Source organism: Crotalus tigris, unplaced genomic scaffold (assembly GCF_016545835.1).
Source record: "Crotalus tigris isolate CLP2741 ecotype Arizona unplaced genomic scaffold, ASM1654583v1 scf7180000017550.10884619, whole genome shotgun sequence".
Lineage (NCBI taxonomy): Eukaryota > Metazoa > Chordata > Lepidosauria > Squamata > Viperidae > Crotalus > Crotalus tigris.
Window position 1 is genome coordinate 8,102,815 of NW_024096468.1, and position 20,032 is coordinate 8,122,846.

Below are 20,032 nucleotides of genomic sequence, written 5' to 3' on the forward strand. Positions count from 1 at the left end.
AAAAGAATTGAAGCCTTTGAACTATGGTGCTGGAGAAGACTCCTGCGAGTCCCTTGGACTGCAAGGCGTTCAAACCGGTCAGTCCTAGAAGAGATCAACCCTGACTGCTCTTTAGAAGACCAGATCCTGAAGTTGAAACTCAAATACTTTGGCCACCTAATGAGAAGGAAGGACTCACTGGAAAGATTGAGGGCAATAGAAGAATGGGATGACAGAGTATGAGATGGCTGGATGGAGTCACTGAAGCAGTAGGTGAGAACTTAAATGGACTCCAGAAGATGGTAGAGGACAGGAAGACCTGGAGGAACGTTGTCCATGGGGTCGCGATCGGTCGGACACGACTTCGCAATTAACAGCAACAACAACAAACGTCATACAATAAAAGGAAGACAAAAAATGGCTGAAAGGTAAAGAGTGCCCTTCACCTTGTCAAATATCATTTGATGTTGTATAATGGAGCTCTTATGGTGCAGTGCTTAGAATGTAGTTGCAGACAAACTCTCCCCACTGCCTGGAGTTTGATCCTGATGGGGTTCAAGGTTGACTCACCCTTCCATCCAGAAGGCAGGTAAACTGAAGACCCTGGTCGTGGGGGGGCAATATGCAAATACATTGTAAACTGCCCAGAGAGTGCTGTAAAGCAAGGGTCCCCAACCCCTGATCCATGGACCAGTACCGGGCCGTGGCATGCCAGCAACCAGTCTGCACAAACAAGCAAAGTCCCATCCACAAGATGCAGGCAGCACACAAAACCACACACCCTCTGGTCTGTGGAAAAACCTCTGTTCACAAAACCAGTCCCTGGTGCCCAAAAGGTTGGGGACCTCTGCTGTAAATATGCCTAAATGCTATTGCTATTATATGGTCTTTATATGGTCTTGGCAGTATGTCCATTGACAAAGGCGTGAGTATAAATTGCTGCATTAAAAAGAATCATGATGTATTTCTCATTTGAAGACATTTTCCTCCCTGCTCCCACCCCCATTTTATTGCGGTAGATACATTTATAAAGTCCAAATTAAAATCTTGATATTAATCTTGGGGGCCTGGCTTAGTGCCTGACCATCTTCTGAACATCTTCCTCTTTTATGAACTACTTGGCTAGTAAAAACTGCTGGACAGACCCTTCTGATGAAGATGAAGCTATTATTAGAAGATGGCTTATTTTTGGAGTGTGAATGAGATGCCTTCTCCTGCTTCACTTCCAAACCATCCAATGCATCCTTTAGAACAGGGGTCTCCAACCTTGGCAACTTTACGACTTGTGAACTCCCAAATCCCAGAATTTCTCAGCCAGAACATGTGTTTGGCCCTTATTTTCTATCCCTTAAGAAGAGCAGCGTAGGAGCATCTCTTTTGCCAGGTTTTTAATAGCTGAGTTTGCTTTGATTTCAATGTTTGCAATTTAAATTTTATTTTGCTTTTATTTATTGCCTGCTTGCTAGCTGCCTGAAATGCTCAGACTGAATTGAGAGGTAAGATAGAAATAAAAAGTTAGGGCTGTGCAGCTTTTCAAATGAGTGCTGCATCTCGGTGAAGGTTTGAGCATAGCAACCCTTTGATTATGCAACTGGTTGAAGCTTTGCTTCTGGGTCCGGTTCAAGGTGTTGGTTATCACCTTTAAAGGTTGTCATGGTTGTCTGAAGAACCATTTCACCCCAATGGGATTGGCCCACTCCTCTCGTTCCAGCAGAAGGGGCCTGCTCTTGGTAAAAGAACAGTAGGTGGTGAGGTCCAGGAGAAGAGCCTTTTCTGCTGTGGCCTCCCCCTCTGGAACATCATGCCACTGGAGGTGAATCAGCTCTGATCTTTCTGGCCTTCTAAAAGAACCTCAAAATTTGGCTCTGCCAACTGGCCTGGGGCCCCAATGGGGCGTTCCCCAATGGAGCTGGTCAGTAAACTAAGAAAGAAGATCCCACCTCCATCCTGTTCATGTACTGGTTCCTATTCCACTCCAATCTGTGTTAATTCTAATATTTGCAATATTTGTAACAGTATAATGTTTTTGTATTCTTGCTTTTATTTTATTGTAAGTCTCCCAGTGTCACTACATGAGATGGGTGGTGTGTAAATAAATAAATAAATAGGCCATCAGTCTATCTCAAAGATTAAATGTCAGAGGTAGGCAAACACAAGGGATCCATTGGCCAAAATGGTTTTTTGAGACTCTCTCCTGACCAGTTACTAAATATGCTGTGGAAGCTTGCTGGTGCATAAAATGGTTGCCATGATGAGGTGTGACCACTCAAAAAACACTAGAGCTCTGGTATCTGGGCTGCAGGGATAGAATAGAAGAACAGAGTTGGAAGGGACCTTGGAGGTCTTCTAGTCCAACCCCCTGCTCTGGCAGGAAACCTTATACCATTCAGACAAATGATTGACCAATGTCTTCTTAAAAACTTCCAATGTTGGAGCTTTCACAACTTCTGGAGGCAAGTTGTTCCACTGTTTAATTGTTCTAACTGTCAGGAAAATTTTCCTTAGTTCTAGGTTGCTTCTGTCCTTGATTAGTTCCCATCCATTGCTTCTTGCCCTGCCCTCAGGTGCTTTGGATTCGGACAACTTCTGGAGTTAAGAGTTTTGTAGCTATCTGGTGATCGTTTTGGATATCCCCAATCTGGTAGCCCTAAAACATCCACTGGGCAGAAATAAAATGCCATGAGTTTCCTTAGCTTCTTTTCCTTTTTCTTCCAGTTAAATGAAAATGCTTCTAAACTAAGCAGCAGAAAAAGTCCTTTGACCTTGTTTATTTTCTAATAAGATGAGACCAGTGATCTGTTCTGAATAAAGGCGCTTGGTGCTTTGTTCTCCAGTTTCCCTCTATTTCCTTCCTTTTAATTAAACCTGTCTTTAAAAAGAAAGCTAGCCATGAAGCACCAAGCTGTCTATTCCCTAACACTTTCCACAAATCAACAATACATTTGTGGTAGTGGGTAAGTAGCCGCCCTGTTGGAAACTTCCTCCATAAATATTCACAAGTTGAGCTCAGTCTTTGATCAGTTTAGCTGAATTGTCTGTTTTCTTTATTTCTTGCTTTCATAGATTTATTTTAATTGGCTTCAGTTTGATTTGCTGTACTTTGTTGTCTTTTTTTTTCCTGAGTGTGTTTTACTTAACTATGATTTTCATCTATGTCTTGTATTTTGCTGTAATCTTTTTTATCTGGAAGAAAATACATGAATAAAAGGATCTTCTCCTGCAACCAAATAACTCTTGGTACAGTTAATGCCAGAATTCTCCAAGATGGCTGATGAAGCTTCAGTGTCATTTCTTAGAATTCTATGCTTCCATTTTTTTTCTTATTCTTACACCAGTTTCTCTCTCCCCTTCCTTTCTAGGAGATGGTCAAGTTGATTTTGATGAATTCATGACGATCCTTGGGCCTAAACTGGTATCCTCAGAAGGGCGGGATGGCTTTTTGGGCAATACAATTGACAGCATATTCTGGCAGGTTAGTGGCAAGGTGTTTTAATATATATTTAAGCCACAGTTAATGGACATGTGATTGCCTTGAAGACTTCTTCTACAAGCCATGTTATCACTAAATGACATGAAGTTTGTACTTTGCATTATTTCTGTACTGAGACTGTGATTCCCATGATGTCATTGTGGCTTCTACGCTGTCTTTCTCTTCTGTTTACTCAAATGTGCTACAGTTGAAGAGATAAGGACATGCTGTGCAGGTCACATGAGGTGTTAATACCACTTTATAATGCCTTGGTAAAGCCACACTTGGAATACTGCATCCAGTTTTGGTCACCAAAAGATGTTGAGACTCTAGAAAGAGTACAGAGAAGAGCAACAAAAATTATCAGGGGACTGGAGGTAAAACATATAAAGAAGGGTTGCTGGAATTGGATATCTCTAGTTTAATGAAGAGAAGGACTAGGGGTGACATGATAGCAGTGTTCCAATAACTCAGGGGCTGCCACAAAGAAGAGGGAGTCAAGCTATTCTCCAAAGCACCTGAGGGCAGGACAAGAAGCAATGGATGGAAACTAATCAAGGAGAGCAGCAACCTACAATTAAGGAGGAATTTCCTTACAGTTAGAACAATTAATTAGTGGAATGACTTGCCTCCAGAAGTTGAGAATGCTCCAACACTGGAAGTTTTAAAGAAGAGATTGGACAACCATTTGTCTGAAATGGTATAGGGCTGTGGTGGCGAACCTATGGCACGTGTACCAAAGGTGGCATGCAGAGCCCTCTCTATGGGCATGCGCACTGTCGGCCAGTCCTAGGCATTCAGCTGGGTTTTATAAAACCTTTTTGCTTTAGGCCTCCACCGCCATGTGCAAAAAAAAAAAAAAAGGTTCAATCAATTTCAACTTCTCATGGGAAAAAAAAAAGATCTCGCAAAGTTGGAATTGATTGATTGAACTTTTTAGTCCCACACAGTCTGCCATTACTACCGCAGCCATGGCCACCTAATAGACCCTGCCCACCCAATGGGCCCCACCCACCCGGCACCCAACAATACATAAGTGGGTTTTGGGTTGCAGTTTGGGCACTCGGTCTCTAAAAGGTTCGCCATCACTGGTTCAGGGTTTCCTGCCTGAGCAGAGGGTTGGACTAGAGGACCCCCAAGGTCCTTTCCAACTCTGTTATTGTATTGTATTGTATTGTAGGTTGCAAGTTGCTATTGAATATGTGTTAGGAGATGTAAAGGAAATGACAGTCTATGGCAGGGCAGTCCAAACGTGGCCCCTTTTCATTCCTAGCCAGCCATATCATGGGAATTCTGGGAGTTGAAATCCACAAGTTTTAAAGTTGCCAAGTTTGAAGATCCCTGCTCTTGCTATCTTTTCCTTGGTTTTACTGAGAACATTGTACATTAGAGATAACTGCAGACTAATGGAAAGATAAATGTCCAACATAGGACATTCTCATACACCACTCTTGTCTGTTTTATTTTATAATTGAGGTTCAATGTGAGAACTCTGTGCCTTCAATTTGAGAATTTCATCAAAGGTTTTCCTTGGGTTGGGTAAATCTGAAAGCAAAGTTTAGAAAAATGGATGAAAAGATCATATAGATAGAAAGGGATGGTCTTCAGTTGATGCTAGGTGACATAAATCAGATCTCATTAAGGAAATCTTGGTATGACTTGTGTTGCATGACGAGGGTGCCTTTTAGTAACACTAGTTTTATTTGCAGCAGTGAAAGAAATGACTCTTATCTATGCATTTAAAGAATTTGGTTTTCTGCTGTTTCTATTTGTTTTGTTTCTATTAGGAGGGTTTAAAATGTGCTTGGAATTTATTTCATGAATTCTGTGGTTATTCATTCAGAATTGCCTGAGAAAAGAGGGAGCAGGGAGATAAACATAAGAAATTGTTGTTTTTCAACTGTGGCAACTTTAAGATGTGTAGACTTCAACTCCCAGATTTCCCCAGCCAGCATGAAATAAGTGAATACTAGTTTGAAATCCAGAGTTACAGAGTTCATTTAAAATGACTCACAGTGTAATTCTAATTCGTACTAAATTTTAGTGGATGTACTTACTTAAAGGCAAGAAAGAGCAGGGAAGCTCAAGTGGATTCATCATCTACAGAAAACAAATATTGTTGTTGCCCTCTCAATTTCTCCATATTGCCACAATGGTGGTGTGGGAAGTCAGCCCCCCCCCCCGAGAAGGAAATATTGAAAAGGCAGAATATTATATTTCCTCAAAGGATCTTAAAAAGGCAGAAAAGCATGCCCAATTTTTCTTAATAGCCCCAAGTCTCCCTCCCCCCAAGCAGAAACCAGCTCTGTAGAAATGCAGATATCATAATCCTTTCAGAAAGACTAGCACCTGGAAACTTAGAACTGATGGGATTAGAAAGACAAAGATCCCTAGAATCAACAATTCCTCACACCAAAAAATCCAACACAGGACATAGTCATCAACCACAGACCCAGGGAAGCAGGATATGACCTTTGAGATATAATAGGATTAACACACCACCATCAAAATACTAGAAAGGCACATTCAGACTCAGTTCAAAGTTCATGCCACGGGAACAACTCCAAACAAAAGCTCAAGAAGCCATGCTTCTGTCTGCTCTGCCCTTCAATAAACTCCAACCTTCTTTCTAAAGCAGTCTCCATTTTGTTTATTCCCAGATTGGACTGGATCCTGATGAAGATTTTTCATTCAGCAGTGGCTTACCCACTACTCTGTTTATTATTCTAGAAAGCCACACCAGTTGCTTGTTTGTGGAATAGGTCATAGAAGTACACCCCAAGTTGCAACATTATGATTATTTTTTGTTTGTTTTTAATTGCTGGTAGGTGAGAATTCCACAGGGCACACTGTAGTAAGTAGCTGCCAGCCAAGCAGCCCATTATATTCTATATAGGATAATAAAACTAAATTAAATTAAAATGAGTTCCTGTTTCAGCACTATCTTGTGGTGAGCTGCTTGAACTGTAGGTGGCTTTTTCTCACTGAACTTCAGATAGGGCTTCCCTGGACAAGGATGTTTTTATATATATTTATAAATTAAAACTTTTTTAAAAAAAAATTAAATCAGTGCAAACTAATGCAAAGTAAGGATGACAAAAAAGAAATCAAAGAAAAAGCATAACCTATAAGAAAGAGGAAAATATTGAAGAAAAATAGAAAAAAGATATAAAGAAGTAGTTTTGGATATTCTTCACAGCAGTTTTAAGTACAAAACTCTCTAAAGTTACATCATATTACTCTCCTTTTTATAATCTATCTTATCCAATCTTCAGAGCCAAAAATCACAACTTCATTTTGTTCATTTTTATACAAAAAGTCCAGATGAATTGCCCCAAAATGTAGATAATGTCTTTTCTTAAATCAAAGAAGACAATTTATCTATTTCAGCAAAATCTGTCAAGTTCACCAACTATTCCTCCATAGAGCATAGAGTCAAATCTTTCCATCTCTGTGCATATAGTAATCTTACCACAGTAATCACATATTGAAATAATCTTCCATGGATTTTTTTTTCTAACTGTTTATCCCTTCTGGGGCAAGGATTAGTATGAAAGTTGTTCCTTCTTTGAAATATACGTTTTTCTGAGTTGTATATTCCATAATTTGGTCTTGATGTTTATTTGACTTCCTCTTCAACTCTATGCAAGTAGCCCTTGACTTACAACCACAATTGAGCCCAAAATTTATGATGCTAAGTGAGACATTTGTTAACTGAGCTTTTTCCCACTTTACAACCTTTCTTTCCACAGTTATTAAGTGTATCATTGCAATTGTTAACTTAGTAACATGGTTGTTAAACAAATCTGGCTTCCCCATTGATTTGACTTGTCAGAAAGTTGCAAAAGGTGATCACATGACCCTGAGACACTGCAACCGTCATATATAGAAGTCCATTGTCAAATGTTCAAATTTTGATCATGTGACCATGGGCATGCTGTGACGGTTGTTAGTGTGAAAAATCATAAGTCACTTTTTTCAACGCAATTGTAAATTCAAACGGTCACTAAACAGAATGTTATTAGTCAAGGAGCATCTGTAGTACATTCCATGTTCTTGGTGTTTGACTTCTTCTTCAACTCTGTATCCCAGTTTGTCACTTAGTTTTGGCTTATTCTTCAGTGCTGGCTTATCCTTGGTTGGGCCATCACAGTTTCCTTTCCCTCTTTCTCTTCACAAGCTATTATGAAATGATTATTGCTGAATTGTAGATCTGCTATAATTCAGGGCCACCCTTGTCTCATGAAATTGTCTTCATTTGCTATTAATTAACCTACAACATTTCTTTTCAAGTTGTATGGTGCAGCAATGTGATTGTGCATCTCTATAGCTACACAATTTATCAGGCTCCTTCATCTTGGAAATAAATCAAATATGCCAACCACAAGCAATAGAAGGCCTCTATTTCTGCAGCACCTCCAAAAGTTCACACAGATGAAAAACAAGTGTCAAATGTTGAGGCAAGCAATAAATAATACTACGCTTGAGGGGAAGAAATGTTTTTTTGAAGGCAATATTAGAGAATGCTGCAATGTTAACTCATCACCGTGTTTGTTAAAAGCTAGAGAGTTTTGACAGCTACAAATGAAGGGGATAAAGAGGTTCTCTGTGGTTCATATGAATGTATGTAACAACCTTGTGGTTATGCTTCCCTGCGCAAGGATGCCTTGGAAAACTAAACTGTCTTAAATGAAGGATTTGATTAGTGACTTTCTTCCCTAATCTTTTGCAAGCAGGTTCCTCCAGAAAATTTTTGATTGTGGGAGTCATAATTCTGTTCTCCCACAAGGAGCCTCATTTGAGCATAATTAATCAATTGCCAAAAATTAATCAAGGTTTCCAACCAAGTAGATGTGGGAAACAGATACACATTGAGTACAGGTAACCCTCAACTTATGTCACAATTGAGACCAGAATTTCCATTGCAGAGCAAGACAATTGTTAAGTGAGTCATCACATGACTGGACAAAATTTTATGCCCATATCTATCATGATCATCACACAAATTACATGATCTTTAAGTGAAATTAGTTTAATGAAGAGAAGGATGAGGGGTGACATGATAGTCATCCAATATCTCAGGGGTTGCCACAAAGAAAAGGGAGTCAAGCTATTCTCCAAAGCACCTAAAGGCAGGACAAGAAGCAACCTAGAACTAAGGAGGGACTTCCTGACAGAATAATTAACCAGTGGAACAACCTGCCTCCAGAAGCCGTGAATGCTCCAACACTAGAAGTTTTTAAGAAGACACTGGACAGCCATTTGTCCGAAATGGTATAGGGTTTCTTGCCTGAGCAGGGGGTTGGACTAGATGACCTCCAAGGTCCCTTCTAACTTTTTTATTATTATTATTATTATGGATCATCGCATAGTCAGCAAGATGTTCAGACTGGATTTGGCATTTTGTCTACCTATCGAGTCCTTACCCAGGACCTGGGATAGGCAGATGTGGATGTTTGATAGTATTACAGATATCGTCGCAGGATGGAAGCAGTTCCTAGTAAGGCCGCCTTTTGCAACTGACTAATGGCAAATTTGTCAATGCCAATGGTGTTCAAGTGGTGTTCCAGTTGTTTTGGGATTGCACCCAAGGCGCCTATGACTATTGGTACTACCCTTGCTTGCTTTTGCCACAGTCTTTCTATTTCTATTTGTAGGTCTTTGTATTTTGTTATCTTCTCCAGCTCTTTCTATTCTATTCTGCTGTCTCCAGGCACTGCCACATCCACTATCCAGACTTTTTTGTCTTTCTTATCGACAATTGTTAAGTCTGGGGTGTTATGTTGCAGGTGCTTGTCTGTTGAATTCTGAAGTCCCAGAGCAGTTTAATTTTATCATTTTCTATGACTTTCTCTATTTTATGATCCCACCAGTTTTTGCTTACAGGCAAATGATATTTTTTGCAGATCTTCCAATGCACCCTTGTTGCTACTTTGTCATGCCGCTGCTTGTAGTCAGTCTGTGCAATTTTCTTGCAACAGCTTACCAAGTGGTCCACTGTTTCTTCAGCTTCTTTGCATAGGCGGCACTTACTGTCTGTTGCTGTCTTCTCAATTTTGACTTTATATGCATTTGTCCTTAAGGCTTGGTCTTGTGCAGCCAGAATTAGACCCTCGGTCTCTTTCTTCAATTTTCCTGCTCTTAGCCATTGCCAGGTCTTATTATTATCTGCTTTCCCAGCTATTTTTTTCATGTATTGGCCATGTAGTGCTTTGTCTTCCCATGCCTCTATTCTGTTCTTCATTTGGTCTTTCTTGAAGGCCAGTTTGGTCTCTCCAGTAGTTAGTAAGCCTTCCTGATATACTAATTTCAGTGCATCTCCATCATTGTTCTTCAGATATTCTTTCAAAGCCATTTTTTCTTCTTCAACCATCTGATGTACTTGTAGCATTCCACGCCCACCTATTTGCCTTGGTAGATAAAATCTGTCAATGTCACTGGGTGGATGAAGGGCATGATTCATTGTCATTATTTTTCTGGTCTTCCTATCCATTGCTTTTAGTTCTGCTTGAGTCCAGTCCACTATTCCAGCTGTGTACCTAATGACTGGAATTGCCCAGGTGTTGATTGCCTTTATGGTATTTCCTCCATTGAGTTTGGATTTTAAGATCTTCTTCACTCTCTTGATGTATTCACCTATAATCTTTTTCTTGACTTCAGTGTGCTTGATGTTGTCAGCTTGAAGGATACCCAAGTATTTGTAGTACTCTTCCTCATCCAGACTCTTAATGTTATTTTCGTGGGGCATCTTGATTCCTTCAGTTTTCACTATTTTTCCTTGTTTGATAGTAAGTGTGGCACATTTGTCCAAGCCAAACTCAATTACAATATCTTGGATATATATACGGACAGTGTTGAGCAGCGATTCTATTTCAGATGATGTTTTTCCATACAGCTTCAGATCATCCATGTAAAGGACATGGGATAGTCTGGTAGATGTTTTTGATATTTTATAGCCATGTCCTGAGTTATTCAGTATTGTTGACAGAGGAAACAGTGCAATAACAAATAGTAATGGTGACAATGAATCTCCTTGAAATATTCCTCTCTTGATATCAACCTCTCCCAGTCTCTCACCATGGATCTGCAACTGTGTCTTCCATTGTGCCATCGATCTTTGCACAAATTTTCTGATGTTTCTACTGACTCCTGTTATTTCTAGGCACTTGATTATCCAGTCATGTGGCAGAGAGTCAAATGCTTTATTTTTATTATTATTATTATTATTATTATTATTATTATTATTATTATTACTACTACTACTATTATGAAGAAGAAGAAGAAGAAGAAGAAGAAGAAGAAGAAGAAGAAGAAGAAGAAGAAGGAGAAGAAGAAGAAGAAGAAGAAGAAGAAGAAGAAGAAGAAGAAGAAGAAGAAGAAGAAGAAGAAGAAGAAGAAGAAGAATCATGTGGTTGTTAATTCTTCTTCTTCAGAGAAGAGCAACAAAAATGATTAAGGTGCTGGAGGCTAAAACATATGAAGAACAGTTGCAGGAATTTAGCGTGTCTAGTCTAATGAAAAGAAGGACTAGAGGAGACATGGTAGCAATGTTCCAATATTTGAGGGCTCCTACAAATATGAAGGGGGTCAAACTATTTTCCAAAGCACCAAAAAGGAAGATGAGAAACAATGGATGGAAACTAACCAAGGAGAGAAGCAACCTAGAACTTAGGAGAAATTTTCTAATGATGAGAGCAACAACCAGTGGAACAACTTGCCTTCAGAAGTTTTGGGTGCTCCATCACTGGAGGTTTTCTAGAAGAGATTGAACACCTATTTGTCCAGAATGTTATAAGGTCTCCTGCTCGAGCGGAGGGTTGGACTAGAAGACCTCCAAGGTCCCTCCCAATTCGATTATTCTATGTTCTGTGTCAGAACCCAGCTGAGAAGATTGCAGATTATGAAGATATGACCACGAGATGCTGCAGCCATTGTAAATGTCAGCCAGTTGTTAAGCACTCAGATTGTAATCACGTGATTGCAGGCGTGGTGTGAAAGTTGTAACTTTGAGAATGGTTCATAAATCACTTTTTGCAAGGGTGTTGAGACTTCACACCATAATTAAACAAATGGTCATAAGTTAAGGAATAGCTATATGTGAGAGGTTGTCTCTCCTGTTTGGAATCTACTGGTACAGCTAGTCCTTGATTTATGATCAGTCATTTAGTGACAGTTCAGAGTTATGACAGACTCCCCCAAAAGGTACTTTCTACCTGGTTTCAAAGTTACAGCCATTGCAGTGCTCTTGCCATTGTTCATCCTTACAACCAACCACAGGGATGCTGCAGTGCTCCCCCCCCTCTCCTCTACACTGCCTGCCCACTCCCCCTCCCCCTGCTCTCAGCCTATTCCCAAACCGGCCATTCAGCTGGGAAGGGGGGCTAAAGCTGGTCAGCAGAAGCGGCTTTCAACTTTCGCATGGAGGGCAAGTTACGGTCTTAGGATTGTTGTGAGAAAAAAAAATTGAGCACTGCTTTATGTTTCTGGAGGAGAAATGGAGTGCAAACAAATAAATACAGTATTAGTAATATCATGGAACTAGTACAAGAAAAAGGACAAGCATTTAAAAAACATTATGGTCCTCGTTCCATCCTAATAGATTCCAAGCTGGAATAAATGCATAACAAAATAAAAACAATATATCATTTTATATTTGATATCTGATTTTTAAGCAATAATACCACAGAGCTGCAGATAAAGTGAATAAAACCAATTTTAAATGCCTTGGGGTTTTTAAAATACTTTAACCTAGTGCGGATGTGGAGATATAAAGGCAGATGGGGACAAATAACTGCTGTGTAAATCAATCTGTGGTTGGGAGACTGACTGTGTATATGTAACAACACCCCCCCACCCTCCAAACTCTCCTGGTTTACAAGTTCTTTGTGTTTAAGCCAAACCTGCATCTGAAAAGTTTCCTAACTGAATACAGATAGTCCTCGACTTACAACCACAATTGGAACCAGAATTTCCATTGCTAGGCAAGGCAGTTGTTAAATGAGCTGTGCCCAATTTTACAGCCCTTGTTTGCCATGGTTGTTAAGCAAATCACTGCAGTTGTTAAGTGATTCACACAGACATTAAGCAAATCCAGCTATCCTCATTGACTTTGCTGGCTGCAAGCCAGATAGGAAGGTCGCAAAAGGCAATCACATTACCCCAGGTTTCTGCAGTTGTCCTAAAGACATGCTGGTTGTCAAGTACCTGAATTTTAATCACATGTACATGGGGATGCTGCAACAGTTGGAAAAGTAAGGATAGTCGTAAGTCACTTTTCTCAGTGCTATTGTAGCTTTAAATAGTCACTGAATGATTGTAAGGTCCAGGTCTGCCTGTAGAGATGGGCTAACTAGTGGTCACACTTTTATTTTTACATGATTAAAAATAAAATAAAATAAATACTTTTATGGCATCAAACCATAGAGGATGACGAGTAGAGTAGAGTAGAGCAGAGCAGAGCAGAGCAGAGCAGAGCAGAGTAGAGTAGAGCAGAGCTGGAAGGGACTTTGGAGGTCTTCTAGTCCAGCCCCCTGCTCAAGCAGGAGGACCTATACCATCTCAGACAAGTGACTGTCTAGCCTCTTCTTAAAAACCTCCAGTGATGGAGTACCCATGATTTCTGGAGGCAAGCTGTTCCACTGGTTAATTATCCTCACTCTTAGGAAATTTCTCCTTAATTCCAAGTTGCTTTTCTCTTTGATCAGTTTCCAACCATTGTTTCTTGTCCTGCCCTCTGGTGCTTTTGTGAATAACATAACCTCCTCTTCTTGGTGGCAGCCCCTCAAATACTTGAAGATAAATAGCTTTGTATACTTATTTACTGAACACAGCTTTTTTTCCACGGTATCAATCCAACAAGTCCCTATCAATTATCTTTATTGATTCATTTTTAATTTTGCATCCTATATCCCCATACACACACTACAAACATGCTCCAAAGTTTGCAGCCTTTCAACCTTTCACCCTGGTCTAGACACAGCAGAATAGCCCCTGTCTCTCTTTAGTGACCCAATGGAGCCTCCAATGGTTGTTCCAGCTGGCCACAGGAGACAGCCAGGAGAGACACTGGGCAGAATTTTCTGCCTGTTTCCTCCACTCTATCTCCCACATTTCACATCTTTAATTTTATTCAATTTCCGGTCTAAAACTAAAACTTAAAAAAGTAAAATGATGTTAAATCCCACTCCTGATACTCAGTGGTTTGCCACTAAATTTCAGCACTGCCTTGTACGGATCTGAAAAACATAAAAAAGGATTTTTTCCCCTCTTTTTCAAAGGGCTATCTTTGGCCTCCAGATTCTGTATCTGAAAGCAGAAGATGTTAAACCATCTGAAGATCCTCCCAAATGAACTCTCTTCTATGTCCTTTAGGACATATTGTTACAAATCGAAGGTATATTTCACACCATTCACACCCGGTGTTAGGGATAATGGTAAAACATCTCTTTTAGTCAGTAGGTTGCTTTTAATGATATTGATTCTCACACTGGTTCTAATTATGCTGATTTTGTTGGTGTGATTTACATTTAATTTCATTGTTGTATGTCACCCAAGATGCTTATATACTTGGAAAATTGGATATAAATTTAATAATAATAAAAAGCCAGACTCAACCATTGTGGATTAGAAAGATAAAAGAGTCTGGGTAATGGACATTATAGTACCTGGAGACAGCAGAAGACAAGAGAAAGAACTGGAGAAAATCACAAAATATAAAAACTTGCAAATAAAACTAGAATGACTGCAGCAAAAGAAAGCAAAGACAGTACCAATAGTAATAGGTACCTTGGGTGCAATCCCAAAACCTGTGGAACCTTATTTGAATACCATCAATATTGACAAAATCACTTTCAAGTCTAAAGTGGGATTACATCTTATATCCTGCAACAGTGCCTTTGACACCATTAACCAACAATATCTGCCTATCTCAGGTCCTTAGGAAAGAGTCGATAGGTGGATAAAAATGCCAGATCCAGTCTAAATATGGCTAACTCTGCAACCAGCCATAATAATGATAGGACACCTGACTTGTTTTGTAAGGACTTAAAAATAGCTTTTGAGTACAGTTCTCTGAAAGAAAATCAAATACATGTATGCTTATTCCACGTCTCTGTGATGGGCATCACTAATTCCTGAGTAAGCCTGAGTTCTCAGTGGATTTAGTACACAGTGTTTTAATTGACTCTACAGCTATCATTTAACAGGCTTTAATTGGATTACTGTTGTCCATGTTAGATGCTCTTCTTCTGATGTGAGTTTGTATTTTACTGGTTTTAAGTTCAAGTAAACTGCCTTGACGGTAAGCAGCAATAACAAGACAAGTACAAAAAGAAAATAGTCTCATGAAAAAAAAAATATGCATTCCAAACTTCACTGATCAAGTTGGTATTTTTCAGATGCATTAGACTTCTTCACTTCATCCCCAATCTGTATGTCTACAGAGCATGTTGCCTGAGGTACACAGAACCTGTTTGGTCTAGTGCAGGGGTAGGCAACCTTGACTCTTTTATGACTCATGGACTTCAACTCCCAGAATGCTGGCTCAGGAATTCTGGGAGTTGAAGTCCACGAGTTATAAAAGAGCCAAGGTTGCCTACCCCTGGTCTAGGGGTTAAGATGCTGGCCTAGGAACCAGGAGAGTGTGAGTTCTAATCCCACTTTAGACCTGAAAACCAGCTGGGTGACTTTGGGTCAGTCACTCACTCTCAGTCCAACCCACCTCACAGGATTGTTGTTGGGGGGACAACAGAAGGAGGAAGGGGTATTAAGTATGTTCTCTGCCTTGAGTTATGTATAAACAATAATAAATGTGGAATAAAAATCAAATAAAGAAATGAATATAGGAAATGAGATACAAACAGTTGGCCATCAGGTTGGGACAGGAAAATACACATGAAATAGAAACTGGAATGTATAAATCATTGAATAGGAACATCTCATGGAGAATCTGTTGGGTGATGATGATGTCCTCCTGACCAGATCTTATATGGAGAGAAGAATGTTAACAACTTCACAAAGTGGAGAGCAAGCAAAGCAATCATCCTTTCTAGAAATTCATGTATCCCTGTGGCATAGGAAGAGTCTAAATGTTAATTCATTCTGTCAATAGTGGTGGAGAATCAAAGAGGTTTTGCATCCCTAAACTGTTCCAAACCAATTTTCTTTCTTTCTTTCTTTCTTTTTTTTTTTTTGCAGTTATCAACACCTTGTCCTAGGCTGAGTGAGCTTTGCAGCAGATATATATAAAACAATCTGCTATGAGTAAATTGAGGTTTTGTCCAATCTGGGGATTAAGCTTTCAGACTGACTTGGAGGGATGGAAGGTGTAAAGCTATGATGTGTTGCCTCTGAAAATGGAAACCAATTTTTTTGTTGTTGTTTCCCCTGTTAACAACTGGCTCATGTATATATTGTCATATGGAAGATTACTATCAGGGAGTAAATAACTCCAGTTTATAATATGATTATAGCTATGTGATCAAAAGGAATGTTATACTTAATCCATGAGTGAACTTGTTCAACCACAGCCAGAAAATATATAAGAATGTTTGCATCAAAAAGACATGATCTACCACCAACAATGACAAGCCAAACCCAAATTTTGGAAGATATCACCTACCAGTCAACAAAAATGGTCTAGACCAGTAATTTTTCCCAACTCTTCTGTGAAATTATAGGATTCCATGAGAACCTAAGAGAATTCAGTGGAAGGCTAAGAAGTTTGAATCCAGCCAATTTTCTATTATTTGCCTCTTGTTTATTATTATAATAAAATAGCAGATTCTGAAGTCTGAAAAAAAATGGGTAAACCTTTAATCTGGATCTCCACATCAGGAAGAGGCAATCTGATGGCCAACCAAAGTGGCATGCATCCCAAATGGTGGTTGTAACTTCACCACTAAGCCAAAGTGTCAGAGCATGCACAGTCTTATTGCGCTGAGGTAACCCAGGAGTAAATGCAATACACAGTGATTTGTATTAAATGGTGATTTATATTATACTATCTACAAATATACACTAGAAATAAGATACATACATGTGATGAAACAGCAAACTCAAATACACAGCATTTACAGCAGTCGAAGGATAAGAGAGAAAAACTCCAGGAACAAACTTTCCTTTTATACTCAGCTTCTTAAAGACATAGACACGGACCCTGCTGAGTCATTCCTAATATTGCATCATTCTATCATTGCATCATCCACATTACATTACGTCTTTACATAAGCTGTTTACCTGTTAAATTATTATCCTGACACAAAGATAAGTGAGTGGCTCCATTGACATCATGACAGAATATGTCACTCTTAAATCTTGAAACCTGAAAACATACCTGGATTAGAGAGAAGTTGAGACAGAGGCAAAAATTGTTCTTTATAGCAATAGTAATTGTACTTAGACTTATATAACACTTCACAGTGCTTTACAGCCCCTCTATAAGTGGTTTACAGAGTCAGCATATTGCCCCCAGCAATTTGGGACCTCATTTTACCAACTTTGAAAGGATAGAAGGCTGAGTCAACCTTGAACGGGTAAAAATCAAACTGCCAAACTGCTGGCAGTCAGCAGTCAGCAGAATTAACCTGCAATATTGCATTCTAATCATTGCACCACCACGGCTCTTTATTGTCTAAAGATGAAAATGGAAAATCTGAAGAGAAGATTTAAAAAAAGATGAGTGGTGCTCAAACAGCAGATGTAACATTCTTATGGATTGAATACGCCTGAGAAAAGAAAGATCCATCCATTCATTCTGATCCATCTAATCTCATGTTCTGTTTTCTATAGTGATTAAGCCAGATATTTTTGGAAAATCAATGAAGAGATGTTCTTCCTAATTCCCTCAGCATATAATAGTTAGAGGAATAGATAAGTAATGTATGGTCCTCCAGATGTATTATAATTGACATTCTCTGTGTCCATTGCCATACTACAGGAAATGAAACAAGCAGAAGATTCTGTCCACCAACATCTGAAGAACCTTTGGATCTCTACCTAGCCTACATAATCTAGGCTATTTCTCATACTATCCATAATATATTTATGAAGCTATGTGTTACCAGGGACTGTGATGAATAGCTTGTGTCCTCTTTTCAAGTGGAGCCAGGAAACCTATAAGTTTTGTGATTTGCTGTCCAAGTACAGTATTATTGTCAATTGCATGGTAAATGAAGATTGATCCAGACATACATTCACTGACATGGCAGCCTCTCAAAGATCTGCAGTCTTAGACACATGAGAAGAGGGGAGGGGAGGGGAGGGGAGAGGAGAGGAGAGGGGGAAGGACCTTAGAGGTCTTCTAGTCCAGCCTTCTGCCCAAGCAGTAGACCCTTTTCTGGGCAAATGGCTTCCAATCTCTTCTTAAAAACTTCCAATAATAATAAGAATAGAATAGAATAATTTTGGGGCTAGATTGGAAACAAACAAAAAACAAAAACCTTCTTGGTAGAGTTAATGGATATATCCACAAGGTCACCAGCAATCAAGTTCAACCTGAAAGAAGCTGTAATGGAAATGCTAAGGAAATTTAAATTCAAAGTCAGTACACCTTAGGCAGCATTTCACAGCAACATTCTACATCTTAGAGAAAGTTGCAAATTACAAGTGAATGAAAATTTTCCAGATGAATAAAAAATCGGTTAAATAGATGATTGGATTAGTAGCTGAAACTTTTGATTGGATTTAGATTGCTTCACACATCTCTGATTCCAGTGAGATAACTAGACCAACATTTTATTTCTGTCACTGGGCCAAAACTGCTGAGAAAGAAAAGTGCCATACACAGTACATAACGCATTGTGTTATATAATATCCTACTTACAGATTTTTAACTTTTGGTTGGCCACTGATGAGCAAGGTTCAGTCTAAGGCTGAACAGATACCTAAAGATTCCCTTGGGAGTAGGATCTATTGAATTCAATGGGGCTTGCTTCTGAGAAGATAATGCAATCTTGGTTATTGAAAGAATCACTAATGTTCTCTTTCTCCAATTCCTAGCATCTAATGTTTAGCAGCTTTTTTTTTCCTGCAAGAATCCCACAGCAACTGGTACAATAATAAGCATTTAATTTTTTTGGGGGGGGATGAAATTCCCCACCTTTGATTGAATTTTGCAAAGGGTTTGTGTGTGTTTGTATGTATGGAGAATGAATATAAAAGTTGCTATAGAAAAATACTTATATTCCATATCTTATCTCAAGAGTTACCTTCTTTTCTAACTAGCAAATTGTATCATGGTTGAATAGGAACCAAGCATATTAAAGAATTACAGAATAACAGAGTTGGAAGGGACCTTGGAGATCTTCTAGTCCAGAGGTCCTCAATCTTTTGGGCACCAGGGACCAGTTCTGTGGAGAGAGGTTTTTCCTCGGACCAGAGAGTGTGTGGTTTTGTGTGCTGCCTGCATTCCATGGATGAGGCTTTGTTGTTTGTACAGACTGGTTGCTGGCATGCCACGGCCCGGTACTGGTCCACGGACCAGGAGTTGGGGACCCCTGTTCTAGTCCAACCCTCTGCTTGAGCAGAAGACCCTATACAATTCCGGTCAAATGTCCAATCTCTTGTTAAAACCTCCTGATTTTAATTCTGGAGGCAAGCCATTCTGCTGATTAATTGTTTTCCTTATTTCTAGGTTTGTCATCTCCGATTAGTTTCCATCTACTGAAAGCCATTCCACTCACTAATTGTTCTCACTGTCAGGAAGTTTCTCCTTAGTTCTAGGTTGCTTCTCTCCTTGATTAGTTTCCATCCATTGCTTTTTGTCCTGCCTTCAGGTGCTTTGGAGAATAGCTTGACTCCCTCTTCTTTGCGGCAGTTCCTGAGATATTGGAACACTGTTATCATGTTACACCTAGTCCTTCTTTTCATCATTCTAGACCTATACAGTTCCTGCAACCATTCTTTATATGTTTTATCCTCTAGTTCCATAATCATCTTTGTTGCTATTCTCTGCACTCTTCCCAGAGTCTCAACATCCTTTTTATATTACGGCAACCAAAACTGGATACAATAAGCTGTTTTCCACTAGGATTCCTATATCCTTCTCACATCTACTACTATTGAGCCAGGTACCACCTATTCTATACCTGCGCATTTGATCTTTCTTGCCTAAATTAAAATCTTACTTTTCTCACCATGGTGTGTCAGCCCTCCAAGGTAGGCTAGGTCAGGAAATGCTCCTTGATTATTGCAGAGTACGATAATAGAATCTTGAAAGCCTTCAAAAGCTTTTCACCTCCTCATCTTATACCAAACAGAATCACAGTGGGGTTATCCAAGGTCATTCCCCTACATTCTTTTACTAACCTGGGCCAGCTTCTGTGTCTTCAGATGCCAGTCTTTAAAAGGATTAAACGAGGGGTGATTAAATGAGCCAAATCTGATTAAACTAACCAAAAAATAAGCTAACCAAATTTAGCACATTGATCAATACAACTGCTAGCTCTTTGTGTAAACTGTCTGCTGTGTAAATACCATTCTATTTCTCTCTCTTTTTGCCTTTTCTCTCATTTTATCTCCCAAGCAGCAAGCTGTAGGGAAGGAATACATGCATACATATTTATCACTCTGTTTCCATGCAGTGTT

General features: G+C 39.4%; 1 protein-coding gene across 3 annotated transcripts in view; it reads left to right on the forward strand.

Moving 5' to 3' along the window:
- The window catches only part of CALN1 (calneuron 1), a 165,436-nt gene that overhangs the window by 116,694 nt on the left and 28,710 nt on the right, over positions 1-20,032 (forward strand). For all 3 annotated transcript variants that reach the window (XM_039341977.1, XM_039341997.1, XM_039341988.1), the window contains exon 4: positions 3,339-3,451. In XM_039341977.1, the coding sequence (XP_039197911.1) occupies positions 3,339-3,451 (113 nt within the window). The remainder of the gene's footprint in view (positions 1-3,338; positions 3,452-20,032) is intronic.